The sequence below is a fragment of the Antennarius striatus genome, chromosome 8, assembly GCF_040054535.1.
Source record: "Antennarius striatus isolate MH-2024 chromosome 8, ASM4005453v1, whole genome shotgun sequence".
Taxonomy (NCBI): Eukaryota; Metazoa; Chordata; class Actinopteri; order Lophiiformes; family Antennariidae; genus Antennarius; species Antennarius striatus.
This window is the reverse complement of record NC_090783.1, coordinates 20067006-20089889: the sequence shown is the minus strand read 5'-3', so window position 1 is coordinate 20089889 and position 22884 is coordinate 20067006. Positions and strand designations below refer to the sequence as shown.

The following is a 22884-nucleotide window of genomic DNA, read 5'->3' as shown; positions in this document are numbered from 1 at the left end:
AACAGTTGATAAGAGTGTGGGACAAGTTAATACAAATAGAAGGTGGTTTAACATCAGTATGGGGAGGGTTCATAAACAGTTAAATTACCGTAAATAATAAGATAATAGATCTCAATCGCGGATTCCTCAATCGCATGTGGTTCCTAGAACGCATTGACTGCAAAGACCGAGGCCGCACTGTATGTATGTATGTATTTATGTGTTACACAAGTAACTTTTCATCATTCATATGGGCACCGTTGTTGCACAGCTGCTGCTCACTGTAGCCACAACATGTCACAGTGCAGAGTCTTCAAGCAGCTACTGAGAAAGCTAAAAAATGACAGTGATGACCTTATAAAAGAATGTTACTGCAAAAGACCTCACAATCTGAAATATCAGTGGTTTTCCACCCTTGAGGCAATGTTCTATATACAGGCAAACCACAATTCGTTCCGGAAGGCTGTTCGAATTCCGATTTGTTCAAATTCCAAATACATTTTTCCCATTACAAGTAATGTAAATGGTCTTAATCCATTCCAAGATGTTAGAAAACTACTTTTATTTCAACATAATTTGTTATTTCATAATGTCATTTATACATCAAATTGTATAATAATGAAACATATCAAAGAAATGTAAAAGAAAGAAGCAAACACAAGAAAGAAAGAAGGAAATACAATATAAAACTTGTGCATTATAACAGGAAGTTTGCAAAAGTGAAGTGGTCATCAACTAAAGTGCATAGGACATTTTTGTAACACCAGATGTTCCTAAAGTTATTCAGGTCTTTTGTCATTTTATAGAAACCAAATTCTAGTTTTAAGCGACATCTGATGTCACAGCAAAAAACAGTAGCTGCGTCTTGAACAGTATTGTTTTCAATTCTCGCCTTTTCTGAGAGTAGGGACGTTGAATGTTGGAACTATGACAGGAAAAGGTAGAGAGTTGGTTGACATGATGCAGAGGAGGAAGGTAGACTTACTGTGTGTCCAGGAGACCAGGTGGAAAGATAGCAAGGCTAGAAGTTTAGGAGCAGAGTTCAAGTTCTTCTATCATGGTGTAGATAGGAAAAGTAATGGAGTAGGAGTTATCTTGAAGGAGGTGTTTGTTAGGAATGCCCTGCAGGTAAAAAAGAGTGTCAGATAGAGTGATGAGTCTGAAGATAGAAATCGAAGGTGTGATGGTCAATGTTGTTATTGGGTATGCTCCACAGGTAGGATATGAGCTGGAGGAGAAGGAGAAATTCTGGTTGGACTTTAACGAAGTGACGCAGAGCATACCTAGAAGTGAGAGAGTTGTCATTGGTGAAGAATTCAATCAACATGTTGGTGCAGGAAACAGAGGTGATGAGGAGGTGATGGGCAGGTTTGGTATCTAGGAGAGTAACGCAGAAGGACAGATAGTAGTTGACTTTGCAAAAAGGATGGAAACGACTACAGTGAATACTTCCTTCCAGAAGAGGCAGGAACATAGGGTGACCTATAAGAGTGGAGGTAGGGGCACACAGGTAGACTACATCTTGTGTAGTCGGTGTAATCTGAAGGAGATCAGTGACTGTGAAGTAGTGGTAGGGGAGAGTCAATCAATTAAGTTAAGAAAACAAAATTAGTATCTGTGGAAAGATGGCTGTAGTTGGAAGACGAGCTGGAGGGATGGATTCTGGAACAACGATCAGCCGGGAGAAGCTTTTCTACTGTCATGCGAGCAACTGAATTCGGAGCTCGCCATCATCCCGGGAGGATGAACTAAAGAGGTCCAACCGCCCGACATTGGTGTAAACAGAGCGTTTAAAGTTAAACTGCGTGCATCATGGGAGCAATTGATGAAAGATTGTGACCACATGTTTACCAAAACTGGGAGGCAGCGCCGAGCGCGTTACGCCATAATATGCGACACTCCTTCCTAAGTGTCCAAACTCGCATACATGTCATCGTATGCCTCTTGTCACCTCCACTTTGTCTCTATATCACCTCTAAATGTATTTTCCTCTCGTCTGCTCTCCTCGGTCTTCTATGACAAATTGTCAAGAGCTACACTCATAACAGATAAACTAACATAAGTGGCCTGTAATAAAGCTCTTCACCTCAGGTGTGTCAGCTGATTAAATCAAGTGCAGAAAGACATTCATGTGTCTTCTGACAGGCATGTAGCTTTGAACACCGTCTTGACATATAAGATGTCTTCCTATATTTGTGAGCATACGGTAGAGTGTAAATAGCAATTTTTTTCACAGTAATGGCATCTTTATCACAAGCGTTTATATGGGAAGCGAGTTGCCACGGAAACACTGTATATCTCTTTGAATTAGAAATGTCTTCCTCCACTTCTTATTTGTCTGATCTCAATAGGTCTCTCTCCTTCACAATTCACTTTTTTCATTCCTAGTTCTTTTTCATGACTTCCTCTGACTTTGACAGGCCAGCTGCTGGTAGTCAAAAACTTGACCTGCTAAAAGGGACATGTTCCGCAAATTGGGAAGATAATGGTGATAAGAAGATTGCTATGAACAGAAGCGCAAAGGAAGAAAGAGTAAAAGAGAACAGAAGAACTACAAAAATAGAGAGAGGAAAATTGCTAATAAATGGCAAAGTGAGAAGTGACTGATTTGTAATTTGTCTGATGTCTGTGGTATCTGTGTGACCATGCTGCCACACTTTTCCAGCCTATCAGATTGATCTACATGTGTGATACAGGGAAGAGAGAGAGTGAAAGAGACAGTGTGTGTGTGGGAGAGAGAGATTTTGATTTTTAAAATTACGTTTATTCATAAAAGCCAAATTACAAGATAATCACGTTGACACCAAGTCCAAAAGATTGACGCAAAAAGAATTCACGCTTAAAATAGTAGGATTTTCAACAGTACTGTGTGTTTCCCGGACAAATAAAAACTTCTAACCTTTTAACATTTAACAAATTAAAAACAGAGGCTACATGTTAACTGCTCCATTCAAATTCAGTGTGCCCAGTTTTAAAACACACTTTAATAAACAGTTAAAAAACATAGGTCACTTCCTTCTGGGTTTTTTTTACATATAAACAAATGATATCTAGAAACATGTTGAGGTCAAGAAAGAATTTTTCCACTGTAGCCCTCAAACCTTTTGTGTCTTTCAGGAATTTTTTTAAAATCTTTTGCGAACCATATTTTCTGTTACGGCTTCTTTCAGACTGTTTTCATTTTCATTCTTTGAGCTACTTGCATCAGGAAGTGTCTCAGATGTTACTTTAGCAATTTTCTTTGCTTTATTCTTTCTTGTGTCAGTGATTTTTGTTTTAGTAGCTGTCTTTAATAATTCCTTGTCTATCACAATATCATCCTCTTCCTCCCCCTCCAGCTGTGACTCTACCATCCTGGCTGCTGTCTCTCTGGCCCCCTCAGCCTCCATCAAATCACTCTGTCTGTCCTTTGTGCGTTTATCTGTGTCCTGCGTGTTTTCCTGTGGCTTTGGTTTGGTGGCCGGCGACTGTTTAGCCTCTGTGCTGTCACCCGTGTCCTGTTTAACCTTTGTCATGTCACCCGTGGTCTCTGGGTTGATGGCGGGCGATTCATTGGGGGATGGAGTTGGAACAAGGCTGCGATTGCAAAATCAGGGCCGCAGCACCGGAAACTGCCATAGAAACCGCAGCCACCGGATGTTTAACCGTTGCACCTTCAACCTTTGCATGTGTCATTCTGCAACTCCAGGTCGGCGGTCAGCGACCCAGTGGGGGAAGGAGTCAGAAACCCACAATGCTGCGAGTCCGGGCCGCAGCACCGGAGGTCGCGGCAGCCGCACAAGAAGCCAGAGGGAAAGAGAGAGAGAGATTGATTGGATTTTTAAAATCACATTTATCCATAAAATAAAAATATATTCAAAAGATATTCACATTGACACAAAATCCTAAAAAGAGATTCACGAAAGCGGGAAGTCACATTTCATAAACATATTATATGAAATGTAGTAACATAAGCAATATATGCGTGTATTAAACCAACCACTGACTGAACACAATTTCTTCACTCAACACGGTACATAAGACACCTTTGACACACCATAGGTTCATAAAACTGTCTAAATCATTCGTAATCATTCGTAAATCACTCTGAAATAGTTCAAATCGATTCAGATTCTCGCGAGAGTGAGAGAAAGAGAGAGAGAGAGAGAGAGAGAGAGAGAAGGAGATAAAGACTTTTTTGGAAAAAGGAGTCCAAAAAGGGAAACAGATTGAGAAAAACACACAGAGACAGACCATCATTGAGTTATTGGAGTGTGTACAAAATGAGAATATGGAGATAAGTGGTCTTATACCACAGCTGCTGATGAATTTCAGAGAGTTGAGGTTGAAAGACAGTAATGCTTTAAGGGAAGTGGAGGGGGGGAAAAGGAAACTGGAGTCATGACATGCTGAAGAAAAACACATCATGACAAGGTTTTGAACCGTATGCTTTTCACTGCACACTGCACTTGACTCAATTCTGCACCTTTGCCCTGTGTGCTCGTTAGAAAGGAAAGCAGAATTGAAAAGTCAGGGTGCACAGACATAGGAATGGACAGACAGAGAAGAGGAAGAGAAGAGGGCGAGCATGCTTTTTGACTTGTTATCCTCTTCAATGTTCTAAGTTAAAAGCATGTAAATGAGCATTCACAGTTGGAAAAGAGTATTTCGAAGATGCATAGACGTTAAGGTTACTACTAGTATTAATAACGACAACAAAAAAACAAATGACGATCCTGTGTTTTGTGTTGGTGTTCTGTTCATCCCTCTTTTCTGTTTCCCTACCGTCAGGTGTTTCGGGTTTGTGTTGACAAGGAGCCGAGGCGCAGCTCGGGCAGGAAGCTGATGAGACACATCAACCACCTGAGTTGTATCTGTGATCATCCTCCCTATGTCAGATTCCACTTGTAGCCATAGATTTCAGTCGTGTTCATTTACCTGATCATCTCTCAGCTCCCTGTTCTTTTTTCCCTGGTCTGTGGATTTTATTTTTTCTTTTGCTCTGCTGCCTTCAGGTTTTCATTTTAATCTTGTGTTTCAATCTGAGCATTAAATTTCTTTCATTTATTTTTTTTACATCTTGTCTGATTTTGGTTTTTGGGGTTTGCCAGTTGAAAACCTAACAAAACGGTAGAAGCAGGTACTGAAGATGATGAATAAATGGATGAATAATAATAATAATAATAATAATAATAACTAATAACATGAACAAACCTTTAGTTATAATATTAATAATTAGAATTATTATATAATTACTATTAATATTACTACTTGGAGCAGAAGTAATAGTAGTATTAGTATATTGTTGTTGTAAATCACCAAACCAAATGACAAAATGTCATTTACCATCCTCCTGCCATCATCTTTGTTCTTGTCTTGCTGTACCTGACAACTTAGTATTGCTTTTTTTTGCTAAATGTTCTGTGTTTTCATTTCTGCCACCATGTCTTAACTGTCGACTGGACTAACATTATGTGAGTGATGGAGTGTCAGATCGAAAATCACAAGACTGAATACAACAATTAACAGTATCCTCCTGAGGTGGTAGTGGAGAAATCTCAAGGAAAACAGCGCTGTCTTGTCCTTTGAAGTAGTCTCTGTGTGTGTGAGCATGTGTGCATTTACTGGAAATTGAATGCCTGTGGGTGTATGTGTTGGAATTTAGACTGAATGAATTTGTGAAACAGCTCCTCAGTGCACCGGGGTCATGCCCGGAGTGTACCCTACTTCTAGCCCCAAGTTCGCTGGGATAGACTCCAGCAACCCCGCGATCCGTAACAGCAGAAGAAGCGGTTACTGAAGATGAATGAATGAACGAATGAGTTTGTGAGACAAAGAGATTAATTTGTTCTGATTAAACATTCAGTTGACGGATATGTACAGCAGTTACTGGTGTAGAATAGAAGACATGATGGAGTCTTTTAGAGAAAATAACAGAAGCTCTCTGGTGTTTAAATGGATTATGATGTTAGAGCCCCAGCTGTTACTTCAGTCACAGCTTGGGTAGAGTAAGTGAAGGGGGCACATTGAGAAAAAGAACAACTTAATGCTAATGAGCATTACAATACAGCTTGGATTAAAAGTATTGAGCGTATTCATTTAATAATTGACTTTTTAATAGACCATTTGTGTCTAAGTTTAGAATAGAACAAAACAGGCTGCAGTTTATTCTCAATTTGAGCCATGAAACAATCGGCCTTGGTTATTAATTTCCTCAGCCACTGCTTGAGCCTATTTATCCATACCTGGCATGAGATTTACAGATGACGTCTCGGCTACCAACTGTTCTATCAGTTTATTAAATCAGAGTTGAGTTGAGTTAAAGTAGAGTCATCTGGACAGCTTGTGAACATGTGGCTCAGCTGCTGCCATAGCTGTCAGATTGCTGGCTTTTTGAGTAACAGATATTGTGACTGGTGTTTCAAATTAGGTTACATACTGTACATTAATAAAATAAGACTGGTTAGAAGTTGCAGCCCCAGTACAAAGACTAAAGACAATTTATTACCCCCACCAAGGAAACGATGTTGTCCATCCAGTTCGTCTTTCAGCGGTATTACAAAAAATGCTGCTAAAAACTTGATCAAATCTATTCTCAATCTTGTGAGAAAGTTAAAAGAATTCAAAGAACCTACCGATTCAAATTTGAAGCGAACAATTATAGTCGTGATGAAGCAAATAAACACAAGGAGACGTATTAGCAATTACAAATCGGGGAAAAGGAAAAACATTTTTTATTTATCGCTTTTAGGTGATTACGATCTGTGAAAACCATCATGCCCACACCTCTGCACCAGTCTACAAGACAATCCATGCCCAACACATTCATAGAAGCACAAGCGTCCACCTCTGTCTGTATGCACAATGCAGGTCGAGCTAAGGAGTTAAACGGTTATCAATGCAACCTGCTTGCTGTCTTTTAGCTTTTAGTCTGATATCACTTCTGCTTGCTGCTTGATTAGGGGCTATGAGTCCAATGTCCAGAGGCCGAAACATTACCAGAAACAATACAAAGAAGAAGATATACAGTTGGTAAATGGTATGTGCAGTTACTGTAAGAGATTTGTCACAGTTCTGGTATTTCTTTACAGTGGATTTAGTAAATCTAGAGTTCACACTTGCCTTTGCTATTCACAAAAACAAAGCATGTTTTTTCACCTACATTAGTAGGGTTACATCTTGTCTCATCAGCAGACTGATAACCAAATATGAACAAATGTTAATGAGAGCCAGCATTTTACACAGACATTTGCTGCACTTATATATGATAATTCATAAAAAGAAATATGAATAATATGCAGCTTGTTTGTTGTTAATCCTTCTATCGTCAAGTAACAAAGCTATGCTACCATTGTTATCTCACTGGTGGCTGTGGAATTGAATCCCTTTCCAGAAGCTCTGCATTATTTCCTCAACAAAAATAATGAGACTAATTCAATCATTATGGGATTTTTTAAAAATGAAGTGTACTAGATAAAGCTGGGAAAGATATGTCAAAACAGGGCCATCAAAAATGAAAGAGTTGAATGTGAGATTAAGTAACACAGCATGCGCTTTTTTTTATTAGAAATGTGATGATGAAGCACATTGTGGAGGATTGGCAGTTGTGGTTGTGAAGCTCAGACTGTAGGAGGGAGGGAGATGAAAGGTGAAGAAAGGTGAATTGATGAAGTGGAAAAAGCTCCTCTCTATCTCTATTATCCTTGCCAACCACCCCCTCTTCTTTGTCTCTTTATGCTCCTCTGCTGCTCGATCTCTGTACCCGTGAGTCTTCTCCCACCCGGGGTTGTTGTGCAGTGGGTTGATATGTTGCTCTTTTCTTAAAATCTATGTGGAAATACCTTCTGATTGTCATGACATGGAAATAAGCTACCAGATCCCACCTGCTTGAGGTTTGCTCCCCTCAGTTCTTGTGTAGCACTGCACACTGATTCAGCAGCTGTATCCACCAACTACTTGTATAGGGACCCATGTAAGTGTCGGTGAGAGTTCCAATCTTAAATGAAGATTATACTTGAATGTTGGGCATCTCTGCAGTACCTCAAGGAGTAGAAATGAGATACAAATACAGCTTTGTGTTCCTAAGCTAACTCTGCTGCCGCATCTGCACAAAGGTTGAAAAAAGTCTCCCAAGTGATTCCATCTACCAGGCTTTTTCAGGACCAATTTGCACAGCTAACTAATTCAGTGTCACTACACCTAGAATATTTTAAGATTCCTGCAAAGGTTGAAACAATAAAGTAGGATTTGATGTGATGAGAAACAGTGAGAAGATTTAAGAAGGCAAGTGTGATTAGTGATTTAAAGAAACAGAGACTGCAGTGCAATCAATACACGATCACAACCTGCCACTGAGTAAAAGAAAATGTGCAGGTATGTCGGAGGAATGTGAAGGTTTTAAACCTTTGTCATAAAACATACATTAGTTTATACATTAAGATGCACCAGGCAAAGACTAACTTTTTTTGGGGCTTTCACTGTCAGTATATTTAGCTGTGCACTCTCATTTGCATAATAAATGCAAAAAAAGCAAAGATAGGGGGAACAAGATGCGATAGTAGATGCTGGTTGATAAAATTAGACTGAAAATGTTTAGAATAAGGTAAAAAAAAACACTGTAGAGACAATGCTCTTGTACATTTTTTGTATATTTTCAGCTGTATAGTCTTTAGTTTTTTAATGGTTTTTTAACACATACCATTTGAACTGATTTATGAACCCTATTGTACTGTTGTCACATGTTGGCTTCAAGTTGTTTCCATGTAGCTGAGGTGGTGTATGTATCCACTAGTGCCTGCTGATGCATATTCCACACAAAACAGGAATTATGTTGATTTACCAGTATTCAAATGTTTTAGAAAAACTGTCATGATGATTATACATAAACAAATGTAGTTATATATATAAATGACCAATCCGCACCTGATTTTGTTACACACAGCCATACTTAGCTCAATATGCTAAATGTTCTGAAAGAACTCCAAAGCAATGAAAATGTTATGGTGTAAACCGTTGAAACCAACGAGCGGAGCAGAGGCCATTACCAGGTCAATCAATGATCTTTTCTGTGGACAAGACATGAAACTCGGTCAGAGTGGAATCCAAAAAAAAAAACTCCGGTACAAGTAGAACACTTTATTTATCCCCTTGGGGCAAATGCATTTTTAACTCATGGCTCCTCACTCATTTTTTGAAACATGCATACATACAAACAAACACGCAGTCAAGGGGCCTGTAGGCATGCAAACTATAGACAATGGGAGGCAGAATGATGGGCAGCTCCATCTTGGTGAGCCCCAGTTGAGTACTTTCTGTGTAGGGTGGAGGGGTGCCTTGCTCAGGGGCAAATCGGCAGTACTCAGGTGGTGAACTGACACCTCCTATTGCCAGCTCACACTTAAGATGTTTTGGTCCATATGGGTCTCGAACCAGAGACTTCCGGTCCCCAGTTCAATACTTAGTGGACTGAACTACTGCCACCCAAAGTCTATAAATCCACAGTCCAGGATCTGTAGTTCTGAGAATAGATGAGAAAGTCTAAAAAGCAAGGCTGAGCACTGGCAAGAGAGAACAACGAGGAAGCACACGTGAACTGCATAGAAATCAGCTGACACAAAACCAGAGGTTGGAATAGCAAAAGAGCAGGAGAGTTTATTACAGATGGGAGGCGGCTGTGAAGGTAACTAGATTCCCAGCCATCGACTGCACAGCCGCAGTTTGTTTTCTTGTGACAGCGAGGGAAAAAAAGAAAACAAAGTCTGATATTATTGTTTTATCGTGGAATTTCCTCTGGTTTCCGCTAGTGTATACATATATATATACACTAGTGAGGTCATTTATTTATATATATATATATATAAATGCCGTTTAAATCATTGCTACTCTAGATAAGAGGGCTGTGCATGTCTGTGTGTGTGTGTGTGTGTGTGTGTGTGTGTGTGTGTGTGTGTGTGTGTGTGTGTGTGTGTGTGTGTGTGTGTGTGTGTGTGTGTGTATGACTGTTGATATCAAGCACCTTTCAGTTCACTGATGTGTCATCCATTTATTGCTTTGGAGTCCTCTTTCAGAACGTTTAGCATAATGAGCTACATATGGCTGTGAGTAACAAAAACATTTGCAGGTTTTTAACGGGGATCTCATCACCTCGGGCAAAGTGGCTAAAGCTATCACATTGCCACTGATTTATCATCTGACTATTAAGCAGATGTTTTAGTGATCACAGTGTTTCTGTCACAATAGGATGTAGACAGCACAGAGAGCCGAGGCAGAGAGACATAGACAACCTGTTAAGTTTATTTAATGGTCTATTTCTGATATGCTACCAGGTCAAGAGTTTTACTAACATCCATTTTCAGGGAAATTTATTTTTAATCACCTAGCACTAGATGTAAGTCATAAATAGAGTTGCACCTGCAGTTGTGACATATCAAAATTGTATATATTATATTTTTGTCATCATATCAGTTAAGCAAATAGGACCCTTTAATGAGATTTGTCAATGTTCTCATGGAACATCGACAATTCCATGAATTCCTCACACCAAAATGTTTTAAATTGTGAATAACATCTTTTGTGCAGCTTTTCTGTAGCTTTTATATTTACTCTACTAAATTAAATCTGACATTCCAAAATACAAAAAGTAACCCATCTGATAAGGAGTTTGTACCTTATTGAACTGAGAGAAGAAAAAAGAACGTCGCAAGAGTGAGATGTGTGTGTGTGTGTGTGTGTGTGTGTGTTTGTTTTTAAATACGCAACACATGTTTTCTGACCTATATGTGATGAATATGTATTAAAATGCCACTTGAATAAAGCAATGATAAGATTCGTCAAATTAATAATTCATCTCTTCCTAAATGCCGTAATTAATCCACAGAACAAAATGGTTTTCATTTAATGGACTTTCAGCAGAAGTGTTCATGATTTTCCATGTGAATCATCACAAAATACACAGAACCAAATCTTTTTTCAACAATAATGACAGGAAAAGGTCTTAACATTTTGTTAAATTGGATTTGGCAGATTGCTTTTATGTAATTACCGTTAACTCAGAAAGCACCATACTCATACACTCTGATTGCTAAAAACAACTTGACTGTAGTTAGGCTCCAGCGTTACCAGTGGTGCACCAGAAGAGGGGAAAAGAAAGGAAATTATGTTTTAATTTCAATTATCATATATAGTCTATATTAATACAAACTAAAGTATTTTTTTTCCCTCTAGATGTAGTTGAACATCTTCATTTTAGCCATTTAACTTGATTTACTTGCATTAATTTAGGACTCCTTGAGTTCTCTCCAGGACTGCCGCCAATTTGGTACAGTAAATCAATTACTGGTCTTTAATTGGCTGTATGTAAAACATACACATAGCAAAATGTGTGAGGGAGAAAATATGTTTAGTACTTCCTTTATCTGAGCTAAGCCTTTGAAGACTGAAACAGTTTTCATTCTGTTTTTCATAATTTCAACTAATCCCATGAATGTTTTTATCCATTGTTTTCCACAAAGCTTGCTTGTCTCTGGTCCTCATCCAGCTACTCCAAAATCTTCTCTTACTGCAGACATAAATCTTTAAAAATGGACCTTAATTATGTAATTTAGTGATTGAAAAGACTCCCAAAATAGCTGGTTCACAAGTGTCTCTCACTGTCTCTGTCTCACACACACACTTGAAAATACAACTGTATTGTATACATGATATTTTACTAAGAACTGAAACTGTGTATGGAAGCTGCATTTGTCATAATGGAGGAATTTTGATATTTAATTTTATATTAATATTTGTCTTATTTTTATATTTGTCAAGTATATTTGTCAAGTATCAATGATGAGGCGTTACTGATCCAGACGTGAAAAGGAAGCCCATACTGCTGCTGTGGTGACGTCTCGGAAATCCGACTTTTATCTCACAACATAGACCTTGTTTTTTTCCAGTGACACTAATCATCCTATGTAACTCACGCACACAAACACACATATATATATATATATATACAGTATATTCATATTAAATATACATGCATGAACATGTAATCAACAGTATATCTCTTATTGCTTTATTGAACCTTGCAAGGACCAACGATCATAAAACAATTTCCTATAATATATGACTACAATATAGCAATGAAGGATTAACACTTTGAATTATATTATTTTTGGTTTTATTCATAAAATATATGCAATACAGGAAAAATCAAAGCGTTGTTTTCTGGGCTCATCGACCGTTGTGTGGTTGCAGTACAGACACCCCGCCAAAAAGGGCGTCCACATTCTTAATGAATGGGGCGCCGAGTAATGAAACAGTTTTTCAGTACAATTGTCGCCAACGGTTCGAAGCCCCATGGGGCACCATTCAGACATCATTACTGACAATCAGGCAGAGAGCTGAGGGCTGACCTGGGCATATGAAGAGTGGTGGCTGATTAGGGGAGTGGCTGCAGGTGAGCCAAGGGAAGAAAGGTACCGGGAATGAGCTGATTGCAAGTGGGACCTGATCTGGAATGACAGATGTTAGAGGCAGGAAAACAAACAGGATAATAATCGTCCAGAGACGTGACACTGAAAGCTACGAAAGGAACTGACTATATCCACTAATGGAATAACAATGTTAAGGTTAATTACATGTGGCATTTATTTGTTTGAAGCTGAAATGGTCCAACGATGGATTTCGATTGAAATGTGAGGTTAGAGGTGAATGGTCCATTATCTATAATTCATGCTTGAGACTATGTCCATTACACTCATGAAGTGTGCAGTGTGCATTTGCTGTCAACGTAGGGAAAACATCAGGTTTCAACCATTGCATTGCAAACGCACACACACACACACACACACACACACACAAAAGATAAAAAGAGCTGAGGGCGGAGGAAATAAGCTTTGATGTGGAGCGCACCTATCTCGAGGACCGCTCTACTTCCTGGGTGACTAACATGTATGACGGATTGCAGACGTATGGATGCTCATAGTTCATGTATGTGTGTGAATGCACATAATCATTGTGCATCATCAGAGTGTAGCAGTGCGTGCAAGTGTAAGTGGGTCTTGGGGGCACATGTGTACAATCACTGAAGAGTATGTTTGTGTTTCATTTAAATTAGCGCTCTCAACAAGTGATGCGAATGAGAGCTCATTGATCATCAAGCTCTGCTGTCTTCACTCATTACGCTTAGATAGTTAGAAAGTCTGTGATTTCACCTCGATTTTAATCACATTCTTTGTCTTAATAGCAAAGATGAGAGGGAAAGGGACAACTTTAAAGGAGAGGCAAACAAGGAAACTGACACCACTGTCAGGTCGGTGCGGTAATAATGTCCTGCTATCCTCTGTTACCCTAGCTACATCCCGCGAACCAGTGATGTATTGTAATTGTCATTGTTTGTGTGGTCGTCCGTCCGCCAAAAATCTTCCCAACTGCTGCGGACAGAAAGATGAAAGAAAAAGTACACAACTCGGGCGGCGAAGGGGATGAAAATGAGATGATGACCTTGATGAAATCCAGGTCAAGGTCAAATTTCAAATTTTGTACATTTTTTTGCACATATCTCAGAAGCCGAATAAGATATAGACGAAACAAAAGGCGTTATATTCAGGGAGGCAAGAGGATGAAAGATAGATCACAAGCTTGACCTTGAAAAACTAGGTCAAGGTCAAATTTTCACTTTGATACCTTTTTAGGTACACATCTCGGAAACCTGATGAGATATAATCACGAAACAAAAAGCAACATTTTCAGGAAGCCAGAGGCACAAAAATGTGATGATGTCACGGGATGTTGCAGTCTCTGACTGCCTTGTTTATCTTTGAAACTGGAGGCATCTGAGCTGGCAGCAGAGGTAGCAACAATGCTGAGCCCTCATCACAAACTAAGACAGCCACGGTTTAAGTATGACCTCACACAACCAGTCATGTCAGTCACCTTTCAACATGATATTTACTCTGGACACAAAGGGGACCCATGATAAGATGCTGCTCTAATTACAGTCGCTGCGGTGTGTCAGCATTGTAGCCAACATATGTGAATAATCCATGTTGACTTCTACATCCCAACGAGTTGCTTGACATGGGTGACTGACCTTAACTCATTTATTAGACCAGACATTTGGCTCCCGGGGTACCTAGGGGTCCTCTTACATTTTTTCTTCCCTCCTGAAGAAAGAAAATATATCTGTCAACATTTGTCATTGTACACAAAATGTTATCAAACCAGTTGGTACCTTTACCGCTTACGCTCTATGTAGCATGTGAATATTGTTAAAACAGCTGTGATGGATTTCCTTGATAATTAATGTGGTGGCCTATTTTTTAATATTTCTAACTAGAGGTATTTTGATTTGAAACACCATGACATCATTGAGGTAATTGAAAAAAATAGTGATATTATACGCTATAGCGCAATTTCAGATTATACAGACTCTGATCTATGAACAACACTAAATTTGTTGTCCTGAGGCATGTAGTAGCTGGATATGCTCCATAATCTTCTGTCCCCTACCTTCAGTTCTCTCTCATGCTTTATGACTCATGACCTTGTTTGCTGATTTGCTCTGTTTCTCTTGTTTCCAGGACGACCACTCCATGTTTTTCCAGTTTGGTCCATCCATTGAGCAGCAGGCCTCCGTTATGTTGAATATCATGGAAGAGTATGACTGGTACATCTTCTCCATAGTCACCACCTATTACCCTGGTTACCAGGACTTTGTCAACAAGGTAAACGTAACTGAAATGTTGATATAAAAATAAGTATCAAACACACACTAACATCCTATGGGCATATAAGGGATGTGTCTTTTATTTATTATTGTACTTATTATTTATTGTACTTTGCAAAGACTATGTAGAATTGGTAAAATGATTAAAAAACAACTGTTTCTAAGGATAATTTTTAGAGGATAATTTCACACTAAAAAAAACATAAGGTTTGGCAAAGTGTAATGTAAATCCCATGCTTTCATTGCTTTAATAGAAATGCCAGCTGACTTTCCATTAAAGCAATGACTGTCAGCCCAAGCTGACAGTCTTGAAAGGCACGATGTTCTAGATAACTAAACATCAAACACACATCCGAGAATAAGAGAAGTTATTGAGAGTCAGCTAATCATCCCTCCATCCATCTTCTTGGAGATGAGAGGATCACGATCGTCTCATCTTAAGTCGCTTATCTGCCTTCTAGGAAATGGGTCTACTGGAGCCTAACTTACCAGGCTAAGAAGGAGAAGTGGGGTACACCCCGGAAATGGCTGGCATATCGCTGGACCACACATAGACAGACAATCACTCACCCGCACACTCACACCTACGTATAATTTGAAATGATCAGTTCACCTAGAGGTAATGGGAAGCCAGAGAACCTGGAGAGAACTCATGCAAAAACAGGGAGAACATACAAACTCCACACATAAAGGAATCACACCCGTAACCTGCTTGATGTGAGGCAACATCGCTACCCACTCTGTCAATGTGCTGCCATCTGCAAATTATATTTCTCAACAATGTTGCAGCAATGGCAGTGCCTTTTTTTTTTTTTTTAATACACATGGATTATAAATGTGGGTATTCATTTCCCATTTCCTCTCTCAAAGGGAGCATTTCGAATACTGAAAACAAATAAGACCAAGAAACAGAAATTAGATAATTTAAAGTAAAATTAAATTTATTGTGAATGAAGGGAATAAACTTTGCTGTTTAGACCCTGGCAGGAAAGCAGATTATCAAGAGAACCTGTCCAGTAAAAAAAATGTGGTTATAATATAAATATCGACCAGAGTAAACAATATATTCATAAATAAAGTCCCGGTGAGAAAACAGTTATGTAGCAGAACTTGGAAATTGGAGTGAATAGTTTCACTTTTACAAGGTCTTCTAACTCACCCAAAGGGAGTTACTCAGGTTCAAAATAGTGAGCACACCAATCTTGGATAAGAACCTTTGTAAACACTGTAAATATGCACCAAAAAGCACAGTTCGAACAAGTAATTGCAGAAGGACATGTTGAATAACTCCAAGCACGGCTGTCAATCTTGGACAAGGAGGGGGGGTGTTTTTTTGCACAGATGCTGGCTTCATTAGCTGTGGTGCAAAATGGTGAAAAAGGCAACTTAGGATAAATGGACTCAGAATGAACTACATTACTGCAGATAAGAAAGAAACATAGCATCTGCCTGTCTGCTCTTAGCATATCTCAAGCACAGATTTAAGGATCTATCTTTTCAATGCAGAAGAAAATATGTATTACAGTGTGCCCTCATTCTTTGCATTTAATGCATTCCAGGAACCACACTTGGTTAAGGAATCCGCGATCGAGATCGCAATCTATTTATCTTATTATTTCAATAATTTAAACATTTAAAAACCCTCTCCATACTGATATTAAACCACCTTCTATCTGTATTACCTTTTCCCACACTCTTATCGACTGTTCAAAGCACTTTTGTGTCCCACGAAAGTCCAAGACTGACGGAACAGAGCGCACTTCCGGATGCCGTCAGCCAATAGAATGCGCGTACGGTATCACATGACTGCCTACCAAAAATCCACAATCAGGTGGAGTCGCAAGTGTTAATGCGCGAATGCAGGAGGGCGCACCGTATTATTATTATACCAAATACAAAATACTAAATTCTCTGTATAATAATCATTACACTGATTCAAAATAGCAAGTATTCTCTGGACTTGAAACATAAAAGAAAAAACTTTATTTTGGCTAAAGAAAAAGATCATTGAGCTTTACTCCCAATAGACGTACAAACATGGAAAAGTTTTGGAATTTGAGAACTGCAGGATGAAACATCTAAGTCAATTCTGTTAGAAACTCCACTCCCTGTTTTCAGCCGACACTTTTTAAAGTCACAACTGTCTTTCTCATCTAGATCCGCAGTACCATCGACAACAGCTTTGTAGGCTGGGAGCTAGAAGAAGTCCTCCTACTGGACATGTCAGTGGATGATGGAGACTCCAAAATCCAGAACCAGTTGAAGAAACTGCAGAGCCCTGTCATTCTGCTCTATTGTACAAAGGAGGAAGCCACCACTATCTTTGAGGTGGCTCATTCTGTGGGCCTCACGGGTTATGGCTTCACCTGGATTGTGCCCTCATTGGTGGCTGGAGATGCAGACCATGTTCCTTTGGTCTTCCCCATAGGTACAACCAAACATCCGGAGCCAGTTACACAAAGATAAAATCCGATTTTAAATGTACAACTCATCACATTTCAGGCGTGTAAATTTGTGGGGTCAGTACATTACACATTATCTGTTCTCTCTCGTACCCCATTCTGCCCCTCCTTACTCATTTTTTCTCATTAGCTTTTATCTCTTTATTCCAACTATGGAAATACATCCCTTCCACTTACCCTACTCTGTCTTTCACAGGCCTTATCTCTGTGTCATATGATGAATGGGACTACAACATAGAGGCCAGGGTACGTGATGCAGTGGCAGTCATTGCCACTGCAACCTCCACTATGATGCTGGATCGGGGGCCACACACCTTGATGAAATCAAGTTGTCTCGGTACACCTGACAAAAAGAGCTCCAATACCGGCCACTCCAAGGAAATACTGAAGTGAGTGTTCCGTTAGAGGGATGCATGGCCAGGGAAAAGCAGGCCAAATTAAATGTGTGTGAAGTAGGCTGAAAATTTTAATAGAAAATAGTTTTCACAAAACGGCTACAACTGTCACGTTTTAGAATTCTACTGCAGCACTGCATATAAATAAAGCAGTGGATGGAACTGCAAATTTAAGGCCCCTGTGACTGAAATTGAAACTGAAACAATGAAGTGTGAGGCCTGCGTGTACTGTATCTGGAGCAGCAGCAGCAGCTCAGTCAGCTTGGTGACCAGAGGGCGTCCAGAGTGTGAACCTGGTGCACTGCTGAGATGCACCAAACCCCACAAGCTGCTCCCAGGGCTGGACTACACGCTCACTTAATTGCATGTTTACTGGCCCTTTATGTGTGTGTGTGTGCGCACGCGCGTGCATACGCGTGTGTTGGCATATATGGTAAAATATACCGAGTGAAAAAAGTGAAGAATAAAGGAATTTTTTCTTCATTTTCCATTTCATAGTACCAACAGTTATTTCCCAACATCTTAATGGGGGCGGGGGGGGGGGGGGGGGCAGCGTAAAGGTTGGGCAGATGGGGGGAGGGGGAAGATGAGGGATTGCAAAAGCAGGTTGTGGGAGGGGTTTTGGTGTTCAGTAAAACCTGTTGAGGAAAGTATCACCCGCTCCACGTTCCGTCTGTTCTGCTTCTTTGCCTCTTTCTGAGTTTGATAAAATAACCGTCCAATTCCTTGGTGTTATGATGCTAATGCAGCGATTAGATATACTCACCACTGTGAAAATGTGCAACCTTTTCTTGCAGCGCACCAACATTGCTGCTGTTTTATTATTTATGTTGCCGTAGTGTGAAATTCAGCACATTTTTACTAGGATCTTTACAATCACAACATTTATAACTGACAGCACATCTTTTGTTCGTGGGCTCTTTTTTCTTTTTCTTTTTTCTGGAAAAGGATGTTGAAAAAGAAAAACCTTATCAGTTTTTGATTTTTGTTTTTGAAATACAGTGCCCCCTCGTTCTTGGCGGTTAATGTGTTCCAGGAACCACACGCGATTAATGAATTCCGCGATAGAGCGACCAACTATTTATCTTATTATTTAAGGTAATTTAAACGTTTATGACCCTCCGCATACTGATATTAAACCACCTTCTATCTGTATTACCTTTTTCCCACACACTTATCGAATGTTTAAAGAACTTTTGTGTCTCACGTTAATCCGAGACTCACAGAACCAAGCGCACTTCCGGATGCCGTCAGCCAATAGAATGCGTGTATGATATTGTGTGACTGCCTACCAAAAATTCTTAATGAGGTGAAGTCGCGAGCTTTCATGCGAGAATGCATGAGGGCGCAATGTACAATGTTTTTTTCAAAGTTTAAAATTGATAAATTAAATCCAAAGAATATTTTATTTTCATTTCCTTTTTTTGTACAGAATAAAACCTATTTACCTAAATCACATATGTCACAGTCCCGGCCCGCAGGCCACATCGGCCCGCTGGTGTTTTGCGCGCACCAAAACTACATTTCCCATAATGCAACGGTAGAGGAAGTCACTGCAGCGCAGCAAGACCCCTTTGGGTTTTAATGTTTTTCAGCAGGGCGGCACGGTGGCGCAGTGGGTAGCGCTGTCGCCGCACAGCAGGGCGGTTCCGTGTTTGCGTCATGCGCGTTGCGGAGTTTGCAGGTTCTCCCCGTGTCTGCTTGGGTCATCTCCAGGTTCTCCAGCTTCCTCCCACCTCCAAAAACAATGCGCTTCAGGTTAATGGACCGGTCCCAAATTGACTGTAGGAATGAGTGTGAGGATCTTAGTGTGGATCCTCGGTGCACTGGCCCCTAGTTTCCCCCGCCTCATGCCCTAAGCCAGCTGGGATAGGCTCCAGCTTCCTGAGACCCGCAACAGCGGATGAAGCGGTCATAACAATGGATGGATGGATGTTTATCATCTGTCAGAGCAAAGGTTGAATTCAACCACTCCCTGGCTAAAAAGAAGGTGGATGCTGAGAACAGGGGGTGTCAAGCCAGGTGGGAGTCAGAATTTATGTTGAAAGAGGTAAAAGGTAAACCTGTGTGTCTTCTGCCAAATTTGCACATTTCATCCCCGACACAATGTTCCAGCTGTGCATCCAAGCTGCTAAAACACTCTATGTTACGTTCAGCTTCTGATGAAGCTGAACAAACAGGAGCCGTCTGACTGATAAACATCTTCACTTCATTCTGAGGATTTCCTCAGCTCAGAGCCTGACCCCGAACGTTGATGACCTTGTACTAAAGATGACACACTATCAAATATCAGGGTCAGCCTCAGACAAGTGAGCATCCAACAGCAGTAACATATTTTCAGTTTTAAATTCAGTTAAATTTTTACACTTGCTTCTACAAGACAAGACATTTTTCTTTGAAGGAAGTATTGTTTTGTCTGTGAGCCATAGATTTTTGTATTTTATTTTATTGATTCATATTTATTTCAGTTGAATGGACTCAGGGAAAATTGCAGATGAGAGTCATGATAAAGGATACAATTGATTTGATTTTTTTTTTAAATTTTACTATTTGAAAGCAGTGATTGGTAGGATCGTAGAGCAGCACAATAATTTTTGACATTTTTTATTTTTTTGCACAATAATGCATTATTATTGTGTATGCACAATAGTATTATTGTTCATGCAATAATGAATGCACAATAACGTATTTTCAGTTTATAATGCATGTGTGGTTTGTGATTTGCTGAAGTAAAAACAGTAAAAACTATCAAAAAGAATCTATCAAATATCTAACAACACAAACTGCACAACCTGGACTACAATTACACATAGAGAAGCAGAATTTTATTCTTTACCAACAAAAACACAACACACACAAAGCTCAGACATTAGCCCTCAGCCTTATAACATCTCCTCTTGTTTTTAGCTCAACCCACAGCCATCTTCAAAGAAAAAAAATGCATCCCTTCTTCCGAGCTTCCTTGTTTTGCTTTTTTGGCACGACGTAGAACAAGCATTGGTATTCAATTATTAAAACAAATTTAACTTCAAAAGGCATGCTTTTACTCATTGATCAGAGATTCCCCAGCTAACGAATGCTTAGGAATCACCAAATTAATGAGAAAGAAACTGAAAAACAAGAGGTAGAGTTATAGCTGCTACATAGTACATGTATAACATGCATGTAAAGTAATATATATTTTGTTGTACCATCTGTATAATGACAAGATCTTTATTCTTAATCTTAATCTTAATATACACATGTTTGTATGTACGTGTTGGGACCTTAATCTAATAAGCCTCAGACTTACTGATGTCCTTCCTTGTTAGGTGTATGGAAACCCTTATATAGGAGGCTCCAAACATTTAATCCCTCTTATCCATTATATTCATCAATTTATCCTTTTCCGAGTGTGATTTTTCCTTTCCAGTTCAAATTTTAACTACCAGAATGCAGGTGAATAATGTAGTGTAACATCCTACGTACCACACAATTGACACCGCTGTGTAAATTCTTAGATTGATGTATTACTGTTCATTTTCATTTCGTCTCTACCCAAGTTTTTTTTTATATATATATATATCAGCGTGATGAGAAAACAATAACACCACAAACATGAATATTTATGTCCCCACAGGGTGCTATCAGACACATAGTTAGCTCTACAACATCCTTCAGGCACACACCTGGGATGCTGCTGTGCATGTGTGAGCAAGGGAGACAGAAAAGAGAGAGAGAGATGTGATAAATTGTGAATGTGTGTTTTCTAATCAGTCATTCCATTATCTCCCTTTACCTGAACAGAGGTGGAGAATTTGGGTCAGTGGATTTTACCAGTCACCATGGAAGAAGCCTAACACACACACACACACACACACACACACACACACACACACACACACACGCACACACGCACACACGCAAACACATACACACACACATACACATACACACACACCTATTCAATCCTCTCACCCCCAGAGACAGGAGCAATAATAAGACCATATATATTGCTATGGAATACATACGTTCCATATGTATGACACTGTCATCGGTGATGGACGGAGATGGGAGACTCCAGTGAGTCATGCTATCATATCTGTTAAGGGTCTACTTGACCTTATGGGACACACACACACACGCACGCACGCACACACACACACACACACACACACACTCACACACACACACACACACACACACACACACACACACACACACACACACACACACACACACACACAGACACACTACACACACACACACACACACACACACACACACACACACACACACACACACACACACACACACGCACTTCCATAAACAATTACATGCATCCACTACAAGCACTCACACAACTCACACATTTCAAGAAGCACACAGGCACGCAGAGCTCTAGAGGCCATCCGTTGCTTCCTGTTAGACATTGAGGACGGGAAATCTGGGATAATGAGAAAATGTGCTCCAAGTGGTTTTGGATGAGGCACTAAGGGGTTTATTTGTATTAGGATGTTTCAGCGACAGGCATGTTCTTTTCATTTGTTTAACTGTGTTTTGCACTTGTGTTCAAATCCCACTACTGTTACAACAGGCTGCACTCGTTCATATGATACAAACAATTTTTTAAAATTTCGTCGTGAGATTGCTTTCAATTGTCCTTTTCTCTGTTTGCGGCTGCATGTGCTCAGTCCCAGTGAGGAAAGGCTTTCCTGTATTTGACCTTTGTGCTGAAACCTCTTGCATGCAGGGGGAGTGAATGTGTGAAATTTCAGTGAAACTAGCAGTTAAATAAATCCTGGTGCTCACTATTGGAATTAAAGCATGTTGCTGTGAGTTTGGGCATCTAGAACACAAATGACCACCACTCTTGTGGCAGCCATTTCCCCCAGACAATTCCTTGCAGTATTTTTGTATACAGCCCAAATATACTCTAAGGAATAGGATTATTGTGTCTAAGGGCAGTTTTACTGAGTGTCAACTCAATTCTACTCATATATTCTGTCATTTCTGCCCTTCCCTGTTTATGACTTATTCCTATGAGGGGCATAAAATGCCATAGAAATAGCCAATCGATATTTTAACGTGGCCTTTTACTTGAAGGATTGTTCACTTATTGGGTCAGTGAACACCACTGTTTTTACACTTCATCCATCCATCCATCCATCCATCCATCCATCCATCCATCCATCCATCCATCCATCCATACATACATACATATATACATACATACATACATAGATACATACATCTGTCTTTTCAATTTCCACAATAATGTTAACATTTTTACTCTGGACTAACTACGAATTGTCAAATTTAAGTCACCAATGTTTAATTCCTGCTTTTGATCTTTATTCACTTAAACGTTTTCTTT

The 22884-nt window shown here is 39.6% G+C and overlaps 1 protein-coding gene across 1 annotated transcript in view; it reads left to right on the top strand.

Annotated features, from left to right (window-relative positions):
* Nucleotides 1–22884, top strand: part of grin2bb (glutamate receptor, ionotropic, N-methyl D-aspartate 2B, genome duplicate b) — a 65316-nt gene that overhangs the window by 10966 nt on the left and 31466 nt on the right. The window contains exons 2-4 of the mRNA XM_068321728.1: nucleotides 14526–14669; nucleotides 16829–17099; nucleotides 17330–17522. Coding sequence (XP_068177829.1) covers nucleotides 14526–14669; nucleotides 16829–17099; nucleotides 17330–17522 — 608 coding nt within the window. The remainder of the gene's footprint in view (nucleotides 1–14525; nucleotides 14670–16828; nucleotides 17100–17329; nucleotides 17523–22884) is intronic.